Here is a 21,007-nt window from a genome sequence, read left to right on the forward strand (position 1 = left end):
GTTAGGCCTTGGTTTTGTTCAATTCTACGGGGTCTATGCCAGGACTTTTCCTGCACTTTTTCAACATATCCTCTAATAGTTCTGGCGAATTTTTGAATAAATCCTTTATTTGTTGATAATTTTGCCACATATCTTTAGTGATGTCTATTTATATTATATTTTAATAGTTTTTACACTGCTTTCTTTTGTTAAGTATATTAATGTTTTAGAAAGTTTTAGTCCGATTGCCTCGGACGCAACTTTAATTCAAAAATCTTTGCGCTCTTGCCGACATCAATCGTTTGTGTTTTTATCAGTTTTCTGCAAATTTGCTGCTGTCTGCTTGGTTCATAGGACACTTAAATCAAACTGTCAAGATTTGTCTTAAGACCATATGCCGTCACGCTGACTTCTAATTAGATTTTGTGTATTCATTTTCACTCTGATTAGTGTCAGTCCATTGTTCAAGCGAGAGAATAAGTTTTTGGTCACGACTTCCTTTGTGGGCACAATCTTACTCGCTAATGGACTTATTCTCACAAATGAACAGGCTGTTTGAGTGCAACTTTAGAAAAAGAGTTTTACTCTAAATACAGCATAACATCACCGACTAACATCGGGCGAAGTGCTCTCAAACGACCAGTTGGTTTTGGTAGTAGCAAGCTGGGGCTTAGGGATGCCAGCTTTAGTGGCCGCGAGCGAGCGGAGGCGGAGTGGGAGGGGGGGGGGGGGGCAAATCACCAGGTTCGAGGGTGTCGAAGGGTTGGGTGTGAATACGGGGGGGGGGGGGGGGGGGTTGAGAACAATTAAATATTTCTTGTTCTTTAGACCATTTCTTTTATTGGTTTTTGACAGTATTCTACGAAGAAGCCATCGTAGCTGTTTTCTGCCAATGTGCCAGCTATGTTTCTAGAATCTTGCTACCGTATATTATGGTCTTAACCATTCCCTGGAATTGCAGGCATATATAATCTTATCCATAAATTAGCTACTCGGACAATAGGCGGTGATCTGGCAAGGCGTGTTGGCACTAAAAAAGGCCCTAAGTATTGTAAGGTTAGTTACTTATTCAAACAGTTTTTAAGTTTCTGAGGGCAAATTATTACCACGCTGTACAACTTCTGGTACTTGAAAAACTACGTTTATCACACCTTGCATGACATTTTTACGTTCATGGCGGACAATTATAGCTGCATTTTTTAGGAGGCTAAAGACTTTCTGCTATAAAATGTTAACTGCAGACGACTGACGTTAGAGGCGACATGCGTCGGGCTAGCTTTTGGCTCAGCTACGAGAAAAAGAAGCTAGCTTTACTCTCGTCAACGGAAATTCACAGGGCCACTCGACTCATTCTTTTGAATGACTAACAAAATGTATGGTTAACTTACTTCAAGTTAGCGCAAACTACGAAGCGACGACAACCAGTTTTCCACTCTCATATCACAACATTCTCTTAAGAAATTGCAGAACTTCAAGCTTGCTTAAAAAATGGTTACTCAATATTCGAGTTCATCAAATTTACAATCAGATTTACTTCAGAGATAATACATGGATAATTTATAGCAAAAAAAAAATAATTGATTAAGAAGATCGAAATCTAAAAAGCACGAGGTTCAAGTGATGAGATAGAAAAACTTTAACTAGCTACTTTAATCTTTATAAAATCTATTCACGAGTTCCATCAGAAAATTTTCTTTTTAGTTGCTGTAAACCTCTCCATGTATGACTCATACTCTTTAGTACCGTCCAATTCTTTCTGCGTGAACAAATTTCCATCCAACAAAATGAGTGACACCTGTGATTGCGCCAAAACAACTCTGACATTGTCGCTCAAAGTCAAGCAGTTCTCTTCCAATCGCAGAGTTTTCAACCGAGTACAATCTTTAAGTTCCGTGGGAATGTCTGAGAGTCGATTTCTATTTGCATTCAGTTCTACTATATTCAAATTCCCTATGCTTGATGGTAGAGACTGCAGTCTGTTATTGCTCGACTCCAGGGCCTCTAGATGCTTGCACTGGCTGATTGAGTCTGGGAGGGTCTCGATGTTGTTGCTGGTGATGTTGAGAGTCCTCAGGTTCTTCAGTTGACAGATGCGCGCTGAGAGAGTCTTGATTGCGTTTGATGAGACATTTAGAGTTTCCAGTTTACCCAAACTGTAAACACCTGTTAACACACATGCACACGCTTAAAATTAATTTCTTGGAGGAAGTTGTTCGGTATCAAACATACTCTACTTTTAAATTTGAATTAGTCGACAGGATTTCACGCTGATTAGCCTCATTAAACCAAGGCCTGACTTTGATTGGATAGCCTCTGATTTAAAGAGGATTTAAGTTTCTGGTGGAAGAAATTAATTTCAAGCCAATCGTGATGCCGGCGGATCATAAAACGAGTGCGACCTGTGCTACCAATAACTACGATATTCATATACAGAATACAGTCAATGTCAAAGGTGCGAAAGAAATGTATAAATCGGTTGCGCAAATCATGTGAAAATAAATCAACGTCACCGCTCGCGAAAAGTTGAACTTCGAAACCGACAAGGCTGGATGGAACTACCAGGAAAGATCCAGATACTGAAACAGCAAGCGGCTAATTGCGGAAGCAAAAAATCTACCTACAGAGATGCAAATATATCCCCATCAATGACACCTATAGCGGCAGAATGCATTTTCGGATATACGGAGGAGATACATAAGTAAGTAAGTTTTTTTGCAACAAGTAAATTAAAATTATAACCATACGGTTAAATATACCTGAAACAAAAAATATTTCAAATCATTCAAACAAAATAATATAATAAACATCAACAATTTTCTTAAAGAATCACATTTTAAAATTTTCTTTCGATTGTTTTCTTCCTAAAAATAAAAATAACTTTTAAAAGCTCCTACGTTACTATTCAAAGAAATTTTTTCATGTTGTGAGAGCAAGAAATCATTCAACGTTTTCTTAAAAACGTTTCCATTTTTTGCCAACCGAAGCCAATGTGGTAACTTATTCCATTTTTGTACGCATTGACGAACAATCGAATTCATTCCAAAGCTTGTTTCGGCATTTTGTCTAACTTTGAATAGTTTTGTTCGAGTATTTTGATGAAGACTCAGATACCCGTGAAAATTTTCAGAATTTTCTGGCCTAGCGATATCATAATAAAATTTTATTAGCGACATTTTTGCTATTATTAGCTCAGCTGGTAGGGTTTTTGTCTGGATTAGCAGATCTCTCGCTTTGTCATACTTTTTGCGTAGAAAGCACACCTTTATACCCCAGTTAATCTGTCGGTTAAGGCGTTTTAGGTTTTTTGCAGATAAATTTTGAAAAAAGATTGCCGAAAATGATAAGTGCGAAAGCACAAGTGATTTTAAAAGAAGAATGCGCGCGTTCAGGGGAACTTGATGTCTTATAAGGTAAATTGATCTTATAGCATGAGCCATCTTTTTCAAGGTTTTATTCAGCTGCTCCTCAAAACTAAGATTCCTGTCTATTTGAATACCAAGATATCTGCAACTTTTTTGTGTTGTGAGAACTTCGTTTTCATAAAAAATAGATCCGAAATCAGAATTATCGCGCGAGAAAAAGATTGATTCGGTTTTGTTTGTATTCAAAGTTAGTTTGTTCATCTCTACATATTCTTCTGTTTTTTGTAAAATTTCCGTGACTTTTCCATGTAAGCTACCTTTCTGTCCACAACAGACAATACTTGTGTCATCTGCGAATTGAATTACCTTTTCCGTTGTGCTTATATTAGATGAGACATCGTTCACATATAAAAAGAAAAATGAGTGGTCCTAAAACAGTTCCTTGTGGCACACCGTGATTCAAAATTTCACAATCAGAGAATACGCCATTAAGTTTTACCTTTTGTCTGCTGTTGGCAAGAAATTAAAACAATAACTCTTTCGCTTCCTGGGAAAAAACCATACATTTCAATTTTTTTAAGGAAAATGTTATGCGAAATGGAATTAAACGCTTCTGCAAGGTCTAGAAAAATAGCCAGAGTTTCTTTGCTTTTATCTAAATTAGCCGAAACTGTTTCAACCAGTTCTAGAACTGCATCTGTTGCAGACTTTTTTTCTGACATCCGAATTGCTCTTTGTTTATAATTTTATGCTTATCAATGAACTCCATTATCTGAGTCAGGAGGCGCTCAAAAATTTTTGCATAACTCGGAATTACAGAAATTGGTCGATAATTTGTGCTATCGAATTTATCACCTTTTTTAAAAATTGGTGTAACATAGGCTAGTTTAATTTTAGTTGGGAAAACATTCTGCTTAATGCACTCATTCAAGGCGAACTGTTGATGAATGCCTATAGCTAATTTGCAAGACTTTATGAGTCGAATTGAGAATTCACCAGGTCCTGCTGCTTTGTTATCGTCAAGCGAGTCAATGACTGAATAAAGTTCTTTTCTAGTCACAGTTCTGAATGTGAATTCAGGTATATTAAGTTTATCAGGGTATTTACAAGCAATATCAGAACCTTTGAAAACTCCTAGATTAGAAAATGCTCTATTTAGACAATTGACAATGTTTTTTGGTTCCCTTGAAATTTCACCACTGTCTAATCTGATTTCATCAACCTTGACAACTCTTTCACTCGGACTGGTCTTTTGTTTAATGAATTTCCATTGTTCCTTACTTGTTGGTAGTTTTTGGAAGAAATTGATGCAGAAACTGTTGTGCGCCTCCCTTAGTCTCCTATTTCTTAAGTTTCTTAAGCGCTTAAATTCACTGTACGTCTCGCTGTCAGGACTTCTTTTCCATTTATTGAACAAAAAATGTTTTTGGGCAATCAAATGTTTCAATTCTTGTGTTAACCAGGGCTTAGAATTCTTAGAAATTTCTCCCCCTTTCTTAACACTCTGAATTGGTGCGTGTTTTTCAACAATTTTCTCAAAAATATCGATGAATGAATCAAACATATCGTTGCCATTCTCACATTGGTACATTCTAAACCATTCGGCGGGGGCAAGATCTCTGTTAAATTTAGAGCGTGAGAAAAATCGAAAACTTCTCATCGTTATTATGTTGTCACTCTCAGATTTCAATGGGAGGTTTGATTCGAAGATAACAAGAAAATGGTCGGAGTTAAAAGGGGTTGTTGTGACATTGTAGGCAATTATCTGATCTTTTGAAACAAAACAGTGATCAATAAGTGTAAATGTTTTATCAGTACCTCTGGTTGCATCCCTTAGGTTAACAATTTCTAATCCTGAATTTGACGCAAAAACGTCTAGTTTAGTTTTTTCTGTCTTGTTCAGATAATTCAAGTTGTAATCTCCCAGCAATATAACGTTATCTGTAACGCTATATGCCCCCGATACTTCGGTACTTAACTGATCAAGAAAAGACTCACCAAGACGTTTGTTTGGGCAATAAGAAACGTAAACAAGTAATTTTTCAGTCAGAGGGTCTGTTATTTCAACCCAAATGGATTCAAAAAAACTCTCATCAACCGTTTCAAGGCTTCGTTTAATATCGGCGTTCAATTTTTTCGGGACAAAAATGCCTACACCTCCGCCCTTTGAAGCCCCTGTTTTGTCTGATCTACATTTCGCAAAGAAAGTATGCGATGCTGTTAAAAAGTTATTTTCAATGTTACAATCAGTGTCCAACCAGGTTTCAGTTACAGCGACAAACGCATTAATGGGAGCTGTTTGCAAAAAATTAGCAAACTCTTCAAACTTGTTCTTCAAGCTTTGACAATTAATAAGGAAAAATAAAGGCGAGTGGCTTGTTCCACTGTTTTTTAAGTAACTTAAATACTCAATTAAATTTTCCAGATGAGGCCCTGGGTTCAATTCAATGTCCCCTGACAGCATGAGACGTACAAGTGAACAACAAACTAACAGTTTTAGGAAGAAAACAAAAAAGTATGAATCAACTGTTTTAAAAAAATAACAAACATTAGGTTTGTTGGAATAATACTTTTCAAATGTTCGCTTATGAATTTCAGCATGATTTTCTCTTCCCATAAGTATACTGAAAATTAAAATATCAAGATACCGTACCAACTCTCTCAAACGAACCAGAATCCAGACGATCACACCGCAAAAAATAAACAATCGACTAACGCAGGGATGGGATTGCGCGGGGAGGGCGGTTATGTGGGAGAGGGGTTGTGGGGGGGGGGGGGGGGGGTTCGTGGGGGTCCGCTTTTCACAACATGAGTATACGTCTCCAAAAGTTTCTGTGAACCGCTTACATGGAGACTAGTGAGCTGAAAGGCTCTAAGAGAACATAATGCCATCTGGGCGCTGCCTTTTTATCCCGTTTTTGAGGACGAAAAGTCATATGGTTCATACAAAAAATCAGTCAAACGAAAAGTCGGACGAGACCACGGGACAACTATAATTGCTAAACTTTGTTTGAGAGCAATTAAAAACTACTTGAGTAATTAATAATTAACGAATATAAGACAGGCTTTAACTTAAATAACAGGACACGTTTGATGCAGAGAAACCACTCAGTCTAATTATCCTGTCGGTCAGCCTTATTATTCATGATTGGTGTTTAATGAAAGGCAAAATTATATCCAATTTCAGCATGCGTTGTCTAAGTTCTGCGGGTTTAAAATTGAGCAATTGACCCCCAGCTCAAGTGAAACGTATTGACGATGAAATGAAGTTTTAGAAGTTTGTTGAAGACTTACTTTTTTCATTGATTATTACTACGAGTGAATGCTTTCAGTTATGAAGTTGAGTATTCATATTCAGCAAATGAACGAAATAAGGTATTCAAGTCGAGTTGCAATACATTCTAAAGATAACCCTTCTCGGACTAACATCCCGAAGGATAAAAAAACTATGCTCCACGTTGTGTCTTCAGATGGTCACTGGTCTATGAAATTTTTGTTAGCAAGAACGGTTTGTTAGCAAATGCTATAATGAGACAGATACAGAAGTATGACGTAAGGAGAAACATAACGGCAGATCGCCGGAAAATGGCCGCCATTGATTCCCATAACCATGATGGGGATTGAAAGAGAAAAACTAATAATGATTTTTGTACGCAAACAATTTTAAAGTGAGAACTATTTTGATGTCATTTTGGAGCTGAACATACTCCTGTTTCGTAGTGAGACGACACAGGGGCTAGTATCAATACCAATAAGCATTAGAGATGGTAACTAAGAACAAAGTTCGAGTAACGGGCATCTAAAATTGGGCTTAATGGGTTTATCCCATTTCTATTTCTGATTTCGTTTTTTGATACTGAATCTGTTCATTTTGAATTGCTTTGATGAGCAACTGCTGTCTAAAAACACTTTTAGCACAATGAGAGAAGAGTGAAAATAGCCTAAAAGAGTCAAAAAGATTTCACGCAAAATGTTGAACAAGCTGTGAACTAAGGTAAAGCGCAAAAAACATTAATACGACGAAGTAAACAGCAGGACAAGTACTGACGTACAATTCAAAGAATTTTCATTGACTAACAAACAACTAGACCTAGAACGGACTATGGGTGAATTGGGAAAACCATTTCTAAAAAAACAGATTAAAAGAAAACAGAAAATCAATGCCGCATGCGAACAAAAAAACCACTAGCGAGAAAATGAAATTTGGTTCAAACACCGTTTTCTCACTTTACTTTAAAATTAGAGTGGAAATATTTCACGCCTCAAAATCACTCGCTTTTTCGCTCCACTTCCTGTTTCGGCGTGACCAAAATCACCACTCCAATTTAACTTCAAAAATCATGAAAATGTATGAACAGATGTTAAAAAAAGACAGCGCCCCAATACAATTCCAATTCTTTGAATTGTAAAAAATAGGAGCGCTATAATAGCCGGCTGAGAAGATGAGGGCGGCTATTAAAAAGCAAAGCTCAACCACAGAAGCTGTCAGATTGCGAGGAAAATACCTTCTGTAGCTTTGTAGCTTTCGTAGAGAAGCTTCTGTAGTCTCAAGGACTAAAAAGAAGACTGAAGAAGAGCTATCAGGTTTCATACACTGAATTCTGAGATATTATGTAACTTGTGTTTTTTTTTCTATTAGCTAACATCAACTAGCTTTATTAGGGTGACATTTACTCAGCTGAGTAAATGTCACTCTAAAGTCCATCAAGCGATTGAACAAAACAAGTAGTTTTAATAAGAGAGCACAATGACATCACGAACGCAATCATATGCTGGTGACAAAATTTTTAAGAAAACATAAAAACCCAATAGAACGCCAATCAAACTCTTTGCTGCTATAACTTCTTTTCATCCTCAAAATTTAATGTTCAGTTTGCCCCATTGATTGAAAACATAGCCGGAAGATTTTTGGGAAAAACTCAAGTAAACAATTGATCGCACCAGCTGTTGCCGCATCTAAAAACATCAAATCAATGTCAGCATCTTAAACGAAATAAAAAGCAAGACTTTCTCCCCTTGGAGAATACTCCCCTTGGAGTATACTAAACAGTATACTCCGGAAAATTCAAATTCTAATTTTTAATTAACTCTTAGCTTTTTTTATTAATCTCAGAGAAATCTAAAAAATATCACTTAGTAAAAAAACTCCTTATTTCGTTTATTTTTTATTGTACTGCAGTTCAAATCGATTCTAGGCTTGTTTGACTTTTTCTGGGAAACAATTTAACTATGAAATTTTAAAACATAACCAACTAACGTCGGACGAATTGTTTTGAAATGACTGGCGAGCAGTTGGCTTCGTCAGTAGCTGGCTCAGGCATATGTAGGCTAGCTTCAGCTTAATTGGGGTGAGCTTGGGAGCAGAGTGATGGGTGGATGGTGAGCGCTGCTAAGGGCGAGCGTGCTGTTTTAAGGGCGGATAGACGTTGAATGAGGAGATAGGGCCAAACAATAAAGAACCGCTCTTCAGACCATGAAGTTAATCGAAGCAAAGATTTTAACTGACACCGGTCTGCAGACACAGTTACTTAACCAGGACATCATTAAAATCAAGAGCCATTAGAGTATTAAAACATCTACAGATTAAACAAAACATTTAACATAGCTGGCAGATTGCCAGAAAATAGCCGCAATAGCTTCGTAGATCTGCAGTCTAAAAAAAACAGTAAAAAAGACAGACCAAAATATTCGTCTTTTCATTGAAGGCTGATATGCTATATTTTGATTAAAAATCTGTATAAGTTTTTGCTGCCTCTATTAGCTGCTCTCAAATAACCTTCATTTAGAGTGACACACACCCATTTGACCTTATCTCTCTGAATTTAAGTAAATAAAAGTCAATTTCAAAATGAGGAAGTAATTTTTGAGAGTGAGGTAAGTCATGTGACCAAAAACTTTATCACGCGAATGAAAAAAAAACTTGCTCCACTAAGAGCGAAAAATGACGTCACACACGCACTTCAGTTGAATTTGCATTAACGAATGAACAAAAAGCAGATTTGAAGTGGTTGTGACGTCATATGGTCGTAACAAAAATCGCGGCGACGAAATAAAAAATCAATAGAAGGCCAATAATAGACCATCTATCGCTGTGCGGCTATTAAAAAGAAAAATTTACTTAATTAAGACAAACGCCTTCAACTTCTTTAAAAAAACTAACTGAACGGAAATTACCCATTGCGATTTTGAAACAGTTCGTTTATTAAGATACAGCAGACGTACGGAATCCGAAACTCATGAGAGAGAGAGAGAGTATAGGCTTCTGTGTAGTGTGCACAAGGTTTTGCAACCATCATTGAGGGGTAGAGTTGACCACTTTCTGAATTGTGTTACAGCTGCCACAATTGCAGAGCAAGGTCCAAGGACAGGAGTTGACTTCAGAGTAACAATTTTCGAAGTAACTCCAGTAAACTTTTGTTAGATATTGTTTGTCAATCTGCTTTATTTCAATGTTAGCGCTTTTAATAAAGATATTCAGTAGCTTGCTGGATCTAAGCCAAAAATTCTCATTCGCTTTTTTGGTACCAGTTTTATCAATTGCTACGAGCTCGTTTTGTCGTGTGGTTACTGCACATTCGTTTAATTTTATTGGCAAATTGATGTTGTAATTGACTCCCAACAAAGTTAAAAGCGTTAGTAAATCATGGAGTTCGAAGTAGTATGATAGCGGCAGAAGCTTGAGTTTTGCCATTCTACTTTTATAATTCATTTCCCAACTACTGAGAATCCATGCCGTGGCTTTCTTTTGGATACGTTCTACTTCTTTGCATTCTGCTTTGTTAACAAACCAAACCACTGAGGCATAACTTATTACTGGTATGACATATCCCACGTAAGCATTAAGTTTTGTTCTACTGTTTGCTAAAATCGATACGTTTCGCTTGAGAAAATAGAAAGCTTTCGAAGCTTTTTTTACATCGTTTTAGACTATTTGCTCTCCAAAAGAAATTTGCAGATATAATGCCACCCAGATCTTTTTGTTCAAACTTGCTCTCTAGGAATTTAGAATTTAGCTGGAAATTGTATTCGCAGTTTTGCTGTTGTTTTACTGGTAAGACGTAACATTTGTTTTCATTCAGCTTCATTTTGTTCACTTCACACCAGCTTTCTATGGCTTCTAGAGCTGTTCCGATATCAGCTGGCTGAGTTGATACTAACTTGAAATCATCAGCATACCCAAAAGCTTCACAATTTGACTCAACTTGGTAGATCGTTCACGTATATAATAAATAGGAGAGGACCTAAGAGTGACCCCTGCGGGACTCCGCTAGTAACTGGAAAAATTTCAGATTTGCATTCATTAACTTTTACATATTGTTTCTTTCAGTGAGGTAACTTGCAATGATTTTCAAGAAATTTCCACAGATTTGCAGCTCTTCAACTTTTTCTAGTAACCTGTCGTGTGGTACGCTGTCGAAAGCTTTTTTAAAATCTAAGTACAGTACAAACAATTCACTTTCTTTGTCATCAAGTTCTTTGTACAGAAGATTTAGAAAGAGCAGAAGTTGTGTAACCACAGACCTATGTCTCCTAAATCCATGTTGAGAGTTATCCATATGTGGTTTGACTATTTCGTAAATTTCATTGAAATATAACTTTTCTAAAACCTTCGAGACATTGCAAAGTAAGCTGATCGGTCTGTATTGCTCTATCATTGCTCTGTTTTCATCTTTAAAAATTGGGATAACTTCACTTGTTTTCCAGTATGCTGGAAAACACCCTTCATTTAAAGCGGCTTGGAAAACTATATGCAATGATTTTGAGAGGGTTGGCAGGTTTTTCAGGATTGTATTTCCAACATTATCAGGTCCACAAGCTTTATTTGTCTGAAGCTTGGTTAGTATCTCCTTGATTTGTCTTTCGTCAATGTTTACTTTGTTAAATTTTCGTTTTTCGTAAGAGTTCTTCATTTTAATTGTATTACTTTTGAGGAAAACACTGGAGAAGAAATCGTTAAAGTATTTGCACTTTTGGCTATCTTATGAGATGGGAGGATTCCTTTTTTATCCAGGTGGGAAGGTTGGATCTGTGCTGCGTGGTTTTGGGAACGCTTTTAGTTAATACGTCATCAAGCCATGTATACCATTGCTTGACTAGTTCGTCAATGTTGCTGTAGCAATATGGTTTGAAAGGGTTTTCTAGTATATAGTTATTTAACTCTTTCCAATCAGCTTTGTTGAACGCAAACTTATGCTGTTTGGTTTCGGATTGCATATCTGTTTGCGCCTCAATCTTCACAGTAAAAGCATCGTGATCGGAATCAAACGATTTATTGAACTCGTTTTTTATATCACGGTTTATTACTTGATTGGGATTGTTTGTAGTAAGGAAGACATCCAGTTGTCCCATTTGTTTATGGTTCAAAATTTCCTGAAAATGATATTCACTAAATTTCTCAACAATTTTGTTTTCGTAATCATTTGCTGAGTTCAATGTTTTCCAACAAGTGATCTCATGATTAATATCGCCTGTGAGAATAATCGTTTCACAATTTTCTTTTTCCGCATGTGTCTTTAGCTCATCGAGAAGGTCGATCATTGACGTTTCAGACCACCTATAGGGCTTGCTTTTGGTGGGTTGTAACAACAGCATATTCAGAAAGCTGTGTTTTTTGGTTCAATTTTGACAACAACATACTCATCCGTATTTTTTAGTCCTACTCTTTCATGAGATATGCTATTTCTAACCGCAATGAGAACTCCTCCGTGCTTTGTTTTGTGATTATCAGTTTTTCGGTCATTAGGATGGATCATGAATTCCTTAAGAAAAGTCCCTCATTGGGTATATCGTCTGTTAGCCATGTTTCAGTTAGGCATAGGATATCCATGTTTTCCATTGACAGACAGTTTACAAAGTTCGTTCTGCGTTTGAGGTCGACTAGACTTCTTACATTGTAAGTTAGAAATATAATTACGTTTGAATTTGAGTCAGTCTATTGCAATTCTATTTTCATTTTCATTGGAGCCCAGGTCGACCCAGTTTTTGTCTGTCAACTTTTGGAGAACAAGATCTCGTATTCTTAGACTTTTGGCACTTGTACCTTGATTTATTAATGTCCTTCTCATTTGTAACATTTCGTTTTCTTTTGCCTGCTCTTCTGGATTTAATTCTTTACTAATAAAAACTCGCTTGCTGTAGTCTTTTAGTTTCCTCAGGGATAATAGAATAAGTCTCTTGGCGTAGTCACTATCTATCTTAACTACCAGGGTTCGATGCTTATTTTCGGAAAATTTTCCTAGTCGTTTAAAATCAGTCACATTGCAAAAGACTTTCAGGTGCTTTATTATGGCTTTCACTTCCTTTAACTCATGCTCGTATCTGTCCCTGGTACTTTTGGAATTTAGCTCTGGTATTCCACGGAACCTAATTCCGTGATATTGTTCCTTATTTACAGGCTTTTTATACGATGGTTCTTTTGGCAATTTTGGTTCAGCAGGGGAGTTGTTTTTTCAAAAGTTTTTGTTTTTATTTCATGGAGCTCTGTTTTAAGCGATAAGTTGTTGGCTTTTATTTCTGCTCTTAGTTCTTCGATTTCGGTATGCATTTTATTGATTTTTTCGTCATCCCTGCTATTGGCTAATTGTTCTATAATGAGATCTTTCTTTTTTAGATCCACACAACTTTGGCTCACTAGTAGCACGTTGTTTATAATACTACTAATTCCAAAGATTGCCTCTGTTGACATTCCTGTGCACTTAGTTGTTAATTGCATATTATTGCCACATGCTACGCAATGAAAAACAGCTGATTTTGATTCGATGTTTGTCGAGCAAGTTTTACACCGTTGATTTTTCATTTGTTGTTCTTTGCCCATTCCCGTTTTAACTTAAATCTTAATGTTTTGGAAATTTGCGCTGGTTTTTATTACTGCTGAGGACTGACTTAAAATAGATATTTTTATGTGAAAATTTTGGAATTACTTGAAAGAAGAAATATAGAAGTGGAAGATAAGACCGCGGTCTCCTGACGGAAGGAGCCTATGGCTTATCTAAACCACAAGAAAGAACGAAACGAGAAAAAGATAGAACCGTGGTCTCCTGACGGAAGGAGCCTATGGTCTATCTTACCTCGAAAACTGCCGCACAGACAGCCCGTTTGCCGTGTACACTCGAAAGTTCTTGGATGCTCTTTCCACGCAAGTACTTTCGCGAAACGTTTGTACAGAATTTTGTCTTTCAATATCATTCGTATCTGGCTGAGTCCGTAATCGTTGAGATGCACACTAACCTTCTCAGCAATATGAACAACTGAAAAACTCCTTTCTGCAAGGCCTCGATAACCCCAGCGTTCAAATTCAGCTCTCTTCGCAAGTTTACGGTTGACCGCTGCGTACCTGTTTATTTCGTGATCGTCGATGTATTCTTTGAGAGCCTCGAATTTAGGTTCGGGGGGAATGCGGGGGGGGGGGGGTTATTCCAATGACAAAAACTCTATTCGCAACGTTATACAAACTTTCGGCAAGATCAATGATACTATTCGCTACTTCCGTCTACGCTAGCCTGGGAGGGGTGATATCCTTTGTACAGGTCGTTTCCACCAATAAACAGTATAATACTATCGTAAATACCTGCTTGAGGGACAAACCTATACGCATCTTGCACACCAGCTCCCGGAAGTGAAAGAATATTGACGTTGGCGAATTGAAGTTGTCGGACCTGTGAATCTCCAATCAATAGGGTTTTCGGTTCAGCACTTGAAGATTTGAATGTATGGTATCTCATCAGTAAGGTTTCTAAAATCCATCCATTGAGGGCCTTCCACACCTTACGTAGTTCATATCACATGAAAAAACCTATTTAATAAGTTTAAGTTTATCTAATAAGTTTAGAAACAAATAAGAAATGGAGAAACCCGTAAAAGATTGTATAAAAATTGTATCACAATTAATTACACTGATCGGGGCACTTCTGTTTGGAGATTCACAAAAAAAATCTGCTCAGACAAAACTTTGAGAGCAGGAAAAAGTTATTAAAGAATCAAATAAATTCTTAAAATCAAATAAATTCTTTTAGAAAGATAACTGAAAATCTGCCCCATCGAAATTAATTAACAACAAATCATCAGATATAGCCAGCTTTAAAAACGTCAGCAGAAAGCACCAACCCTACAAAAAGGTAAGCATTTTTTCAATGCCAGATACTTTTTGCCACAATTTTGCATAAACCAACAGGCCTCAGCAAATAAACCTGACAGGAACTGAATTAGCTGATGTAAATTAGACACAGAATTGGATAAGTTTCAATGTCCAGATGAAGAAATTGGAAGACAAGAAGCTGTCAATTTGTTAATCTTTTCGTGAAAACGTAAATGTCCTGATGAAAATTTCCAAATTAAAAATTCGAAGAAAATACCCGAGCTGTCAAAATAACTCGATTTATTCAACAAACGATTTAATCAAAATAACTCGATTAATCTGTTCTAAAAACTGACATGAAAATCCAAACAGTCTGCAGTTAATGCCACGCACACGAATTCCGCTGCTTAATTGGTAGCTGCCAAGGCCGATAAGCAATAGGCGTCTTTTCAATTCCCAATAAATGCCATATAACGAAATACGGAAAAATCCAAAAACTTCAAGCGCTAGCAACAGAACTTAAAAATTAATATTATGGTCAATGGAAACCTTCAAAACCTTTTGAAAAGTGGCCAGCTTAGAGATTACTTTCAGACTTCAATTTATGTTTTTCTTCGAAACAGATGTATAACAAAACCGTCACTCTTTGGTCCACTCATCAAACTTGAAAAATGCACTCCTCCAATATTCCATTTCTTGGAGCCCTCTTTTTCAATGCAATTCTTTGCATTGTAAAAACCAATAGTAGCGCATTAAGGCTACGCTCAGCTCACAGCTGTAAAACTGCTTTGAATACGCGATACAAAATTATTTTGACCGCATTTTTGTCCAACCTAATTGCCTCCCGAAATATTGTTCAGCAGCGGTCTTTCACTGCCCTTGTAACGAGTAACCTGAATTTAGGTGCTAGGAAAATTGGCCGACAGGGCGTTTAGCCGACAAGGAAAAAATGGGAAATTTAGCCGACAGTTTTATCATAATTGGTCATAAATTTTACTTCAATTGGTCATAAAAGTCTCATTGGTCCATAAATCAGTAGTTCGGTTGTGATAGATTCATATCAAGTCCCACGGGCCGCTGAGGCATGGCAATGGCCCGCGAGGCATGGCCAGATGCGTTAAAATACCTTTGCTACGCTAGTTGATGGACATTCGTTACACTAGTCGATGAAAAAACTGCGGTATATTTGTCCGCTTACGAAATAGTGTTTTAAATTGGCCAATCACAGCTTCAGAGTAAGTTTTATTGCTCATTTTACTTAAATTGTCGGCTAAATTTCTCATTTTTTGGTTGTCGGCTATACGCCCTGTCGGCCAATACGGCGGCCACCCTGAATTTACCTTAAAACGTCATTTGGAGAGTGAGGTAAGTCAGTTATCACTCAAGTCATCTAAGAAGTCATACTAAATTAGCGTTGCAAATGACGTCACGCGCATAAAGGCAGCTGACCAGACGCATGACCACGTGAACGAGGCTACACTTTCGATCTACATGGCTTGAAAAAACGAAAATAGCGTCAGATGAAACAAAAAACGCAATATAGCTATGCTGAGCTTACAGCTTCGTAGCAATGATTGAAAAAGAGGCGTCAGCAATAAGGTTTTAAAATGTTGAGACGTAATAAGCACGCCATCATGACTTTAAATCAAAAAAGACGCTCCGCTAATACTCCTCTTCGAATAGTCAAACATTTTTTTCAATTGTAACAACTTCCAATGGTAAAAGAACATGGTGTATTGTGAAAGACGAGCTATCGCCTCACAGCTTTTTTAACATACACGCAAAAAATGTTCCACGTGAGACAGACCTTCTGGTATTTCAGTGAGCTCACAGCCAACCATCACGAGTGTCTTCAGCATTTGCAGCTTACCCACCCACCCTGGCACACTATCAGGCTTGCCCAATTTGTTTCCACTCACATCAAGAGTTCTGGATAAACAATGCAGAAACAATAAAACTTTGTACCATGTCAATTCATTTTTTTTAATTTTTGGAAAACATTCTCCATAGAAATTACGAGTAGTTAGATCATGATTACACTTTCATTTTCAGGAACCCTTTAGCAACGGTGTCCTTCAATTCAATGTTTAAATTACCTTAGATTATTTTGCAACTTTTCCATTCCATCGGGCAACTTGGTAAGGCCACTATTGGCCAAACTAAGGGTTCCAGTCTTGTGGGCTGTTTCCAGGTGCGCTTTGGTAGAACTTGCATTGCCCATGTTTCCACTGATATTTCAATTACTAATATTTATTACTCAGAACTCTTAATACTGCAAACCGAAAGCCAAACTTCCGATTTGAACACGTCTATCAGCTTAACTGGTTAGCTGAAATGTTAGGGGCATTACATTTCTGAAATTATTTTCACCTTTCTCAATGTTTCTCACTTATGCTTCCGAGTAGCATATAGTATAAGCGGTGGCCGCAGTATTGGCCGACAGGGCGTTTAGCCGACAACCAAAAAATGAGAAATTTAACCGACAATTTAGATAAAATGAGCAATAAAACTTATTCTGAAGCTGTGATTGGCCAATTGAAAACAATATTTCGTAGCGGACAAATATACCGCAGTTTTTTCATTATCTAGTGTAACGAAGGTCTATCATCTAGTGTAACAAGGTATTTCACCGCATGTGGCCATGCTTCGCGGGCCATGGCCATGCCTCAGCGGCCCTTGGGGACTTGATATGAATCTATCACAACCGAACTACTGATTTATGGAGGAGGAGCTCCTGAACAATCGGGCTTCATTGCCCCCTGTCCTTGAGCTTCTTTGAGGTATGTGGTTGCTGCTACCGAAGACGTGGCTCAGGTATATTTTGAAAAAATCAAACTGTTTCAAACTTTATCTTGATTACTTGAAATCTTTAAATAAGGTCACTAGCTGCAATTACCGAATTGGATTTCTAAAACAATGCCTTAACAATGATATAATTCCGGATTTTTTGAGGTTTCGCGCTCCTAAAAATGAAATTTTTTCTGAACAAGCGGTGCACAGTTTTCAATTAAAGCTCCTAAAACAAGAAATAAACCGTGCGGAGAAAGGCCGTAAAGTGTTCAGGGAAAAACTTGAGACAGATAGGAGTAGTTTTAGGGAGAAGGTGAGACCAGAACTGATGCCATCCGTTGTTAGCTGCATTAAGCGTGAAATGAGGTGTCACTCCGCAATGGTTCAGAACAGACTTAATGGAAAACTTGATAAACTGTCAGAGAGACAGGATAGACCACTGCGGAATGGCTCCCACAGTAATGTTGTGATAATGGATGGCCCGGAACTTCCAAAGTTTGTACTTGACATCCTATCGTTGGGACCTAAACACCCAGTGAGAGACAAGTTTAATGAGGTGCACTTTCTCGCAGATGTAGACAAAATTGTACGTGAGTTACGCGAGAATAACACTGAGGGTGAGAAACTTTGTGAAATTGAGGCGTCCGCAAAATGGTATGCAAAAAATGTACGTGAAACCCCATTGGATAGAGGGGTCAAAAAAGTGCATGATTACCTAAAAGCCAATGATTTGCTGGCGGTACCATTTGACAAAGGTTGCGGTTTCTGTGTCATGAAGAAGTCAACGTACAGGGAAAAACTTGATGAGGTACTGAACTCAGATCAATTTCAAAAAATCGAAGTAGCTAAAGATGAAATTGTGATCAAAAATGAAAAACAGATCAATAACAGCCTGCAAAATTTAATGAAGCAAGGGAAAATTAGTGACAAAATTTATCAAAGACTCAGGTCAACAGGTTCACAACCAGCGAGGCTTTATGGCCTGGCAAAGGTACATAAAAAAGATACACCTCTCCGACCTGTTCTTTCAATACCGGGTAGCAGCTACGAAAACTTGAACAGATTTTTGACACCATTTTTCCAGAAACTACCGGGCGCAAACATTGAAACCAACACGCAAGATGCTAGAAAAGCCTTAGAGTCTCTCACTCTTGAAGATGACGAGCAGATAGTATCTCTTGACGTAAAAAGTTTGTACACCAACGTTCCAGTTGGAGAGGCTATAGAAATTGCTCTAAGAGATCTCTATTCAAGCAACCTAGCTCCAGATATCCCAAGGTCCGCCATGAAAAGTTTGCTAAAGCTTGCGGTGACGAATGTTCATTTCAAATGTAATGGGATCTGGTATGTACAATCAGAGGGACTGGCTATGGGTGCATCACTGGCTGTAATACTAGCAAATGTGTGGATGAAATCGTTTGAGGCATCACTTCAAAAACCAGAGCTCAGTAAAAACTTTTCGAGATGCGACCAAAACGGGAATTGCAAAGACTGTAACCGGAGAGTGACCTACCGAGGAAAAGGAGTGGAATGTGAGTCATGCAAAAACTGGTTTCATGCAAGATGCCAAAAAATATCGAATGAGGAATACGCCAACATGCAGGATGTGGTTTGGATTTGTACTTATTGCAGCAACCAACAGACAGTGGGACACGATAAGGAGATGAAATTGTTTAAAAGGTATGTGGATGATATTATCTGCACGGTTCGTGGTGACCCGGATGAGTATTTAAAATTTGCAAATTCATTACACAACAACCTGCAATTTACCTTAGAAAAAGTGAACATGGATGGGGGTTTGGCTTTTCTTGACATTAACGTAAATGTGAGCAGCAAAAATAATATCACCTGTCATTGGTATCAAAAACCAACTGACACTGGAATAATTCTGAATTTTCGCAGCTGTGCACCGCTTCAACATAAGAAAAATGTGATTCAAGGGACGGTTCACAGGGTTTTTAATGCAACCTCTAATTGGTTGGCCTTCGATCAGGCTCTTGAAAAGAACAAATCTTGCTGGACCAAAAATCAATATCCAGAGGAATGGTCTTCAAAAATTGTGAATCAGACTCTAGAAAAAATAATAAGTGGCGGTAAAGACCAATTAAGAACAACACCAAAAGAGCATCAAAAAAGCAAGACTAAATCTAATGATAAGCCAACTATTTTTTTACAATACAGAGGCAACCTCACTCAAAACTTCGCAAGCAAATTGAAGAAACTATGCGAATTGCAAGTAGTTTTTACAACGCGAAAATTAAGATCGTGCCTCCCCACCCTGAAATCATCCTTTGATAGAGATCTGAAATCCCACGTGGTATATGAAATTAAATGTAATGGATGCGGATCCATCTATGTTGGGCAAACAAGCCGGCATGTTACCACAAGGATAACAGAACATCAAAAGAAGGATTCACAGGTGGGTCAACATCTAGTTGAATGTCGTGGCGCCACGAATGACATTGAATGGAGAATTCTGGACGCCTGTCGGTCAGTAGAAAAACTAATGATCATCGAAGCTATATATATCAGCAAGCTGAAGCCGGCACTAAACACACGCGACGAATATAGGGGGAGGGAACTCACGCTAAAATATTAGTTCAAATCATAATTTTGACTAAATGTGAATGCATAGGGCAAAAAACATTTTGTGCATGACAAAACGAAATTTGCAAAACCTCCACAGGAGGGATACTTATGGTTAGGGCAAATTCGGAATAACCCTAAAAATACAAGAACATGGACAAAATCGAAAAATCCGGAATAGGAATGTTTTTAAGTAAATTGATAACAGATGTAAATATGTGTTGTAAATAGGCTAAATATTGTATATAAGGAAAAATTTTCGATTGATTTTTTTAGAATGTTTCCTAGAATTGTTTTAATTGTCATCTCAGACAAATGTAAATACATATTCATTTTATCTTTTAACAATTTGTAAAACAGTTTTAACCTGACGATGAACGTAAAGTTCGAAAACGTTTGTTTTAAGTATTGGAAGTAATTTTAATTTGACAAATTGGTTTCTTTTACATTATTTACTGATTTATGGACCAATGGGACTTTTATAACCAATTATGATAAAACTGTCGGATAAATTTCCCATTTTTTCCTTGTCGGCTAAACGCCATGTCGGCCAATTTTCCTAGCACCAGTATAAACAGTCCGACTTGAGGAGCTCAACCCAAGTCACATAATTGCACCGACCATCATGTGGCTTGGGCACACGACTCAACATAATAAACTCAACAAAAATCGAAGCCGCAATAAAACTATTCAGTATAACCATATCGAACTCTAAATAGCAGAAGCCATTCCGATTTGAAAAACGACTGCACATCCTATTTACGCAACAACGTTTTCCTCTTATTTTAACATCAGATACCGATTGGGTTGTCAATAGGAGTTAGACTCCAAACAATATAGGGCCGGTCATCATATGGCTCGGTCACACGAGCAACGAATTCGACGAGTAAGGCAGCTAACTTAAGAAAAAATTTTTAGTAGTAGTAGTAGTAGTTAGAAGTAGTAAGACTCAATTCCAAAACAGGAGTGAAGAGATCATTTACAAATTTTTAAATTTAAAACCACGATTGGACTGAACAAACAGACACTCACAAAGCTGTACATCGAGTTCTTCCAAGGAAGCTACAACGAAATGGATTCCTGCACCTGCAGGAGGGTTTTATGTTCATGTGGCTCATGCAACCTGCTCAAGAAAGTCGTGCCACTTGAAAATTGAAGGGTCAACAACCCCTGGATGGAATCCAAAAGAGATTTTCTACTACTACTACATAAGGGA

General features: G+C 37.5%; 2 protein-coding genes across 2 annotated transcripts in view; both read right to left on the minus strand.

The window, feature by feature from the left end:
* Window positions 1-14,149, minus strand: part of LOC142345753 (potassium voltage-gated channel subfamily A member 1-like) — a 488,213-nt gene extending 474,064 nt beyond the window's left edge. Inside the window, exon 1 of the mRNA XM_075398056.1 lies at window positions 14,134-14,149. The gene's annotated coding sequence lies outside the window, so the exon portion shown is untranslated. The remainder of the gene's footprint in view (window positions 1-14,133) is intronic.
* Window positions 1,469-16,765, minus strand: LOC142345756 (leucine-rich repeat-containing protein 57-like). The gene is made up of 3 exons (XM_075398058.1): window positions 16,512-16,765; window positions 16,223-16,344; window positions 1,469-2,142 (listed from the first exon to the last, which is right to left on the minus strand). Exons 1-3 carry the CDS (start codon window positions 16,634-16,636, stop codon window positions 1,661-1,663), a joined length of 729 nt encoding a protein of 242 aa, XP_075254173.1. The 5' UTR covers window positions 16,637-16,765; the 3' UTR covers window positions 1,469-1,660.
* Window positions 16,766-21,007: the final 4,242 nt, after the last annotated feature.

The sequence above is a fragment of the Convolutriloba macropyga genome, chromosome 9 (genome assembly GCF_964194025.1).
Source record: "Convolutriloba macropyga chromosome 9, txConMacr16.3, whole genome shotgun sequence".
In the NCBI taxonomy this organism is placed as follows: domain Eukaryota; kingdom Metazoa; phylum Xenacoelomorpha; order Acoela; family Convolutidae; genus Convolutriloba; species Convolutriloba macropyga.

Bases quoted from the DNA above. Each gene is read 5' to 3' on its own strand.
- LOC142345756 (XM_075398058.1), bottom strand. From the start codon at position 16,636: ATGGGCAATGCAAGTTCTACCAAAGCGCACCTGGAAACAGCCCACAAG. The intron at 16,345-16,511 runs GTAATTTAAACA...TTGTTTATCCAG, and splicing joins AAGTTGCAAAATAATCTAAG to AACTCTTGATGTGAGTGGAA. The intron at 2,143-16,222 runs GTCTGTCTCACG...GTGTGTTAACAG, and splicing joins GCTCACTGAAATACCAGAAG to GTGTTTACAGTTTGGGTAAA.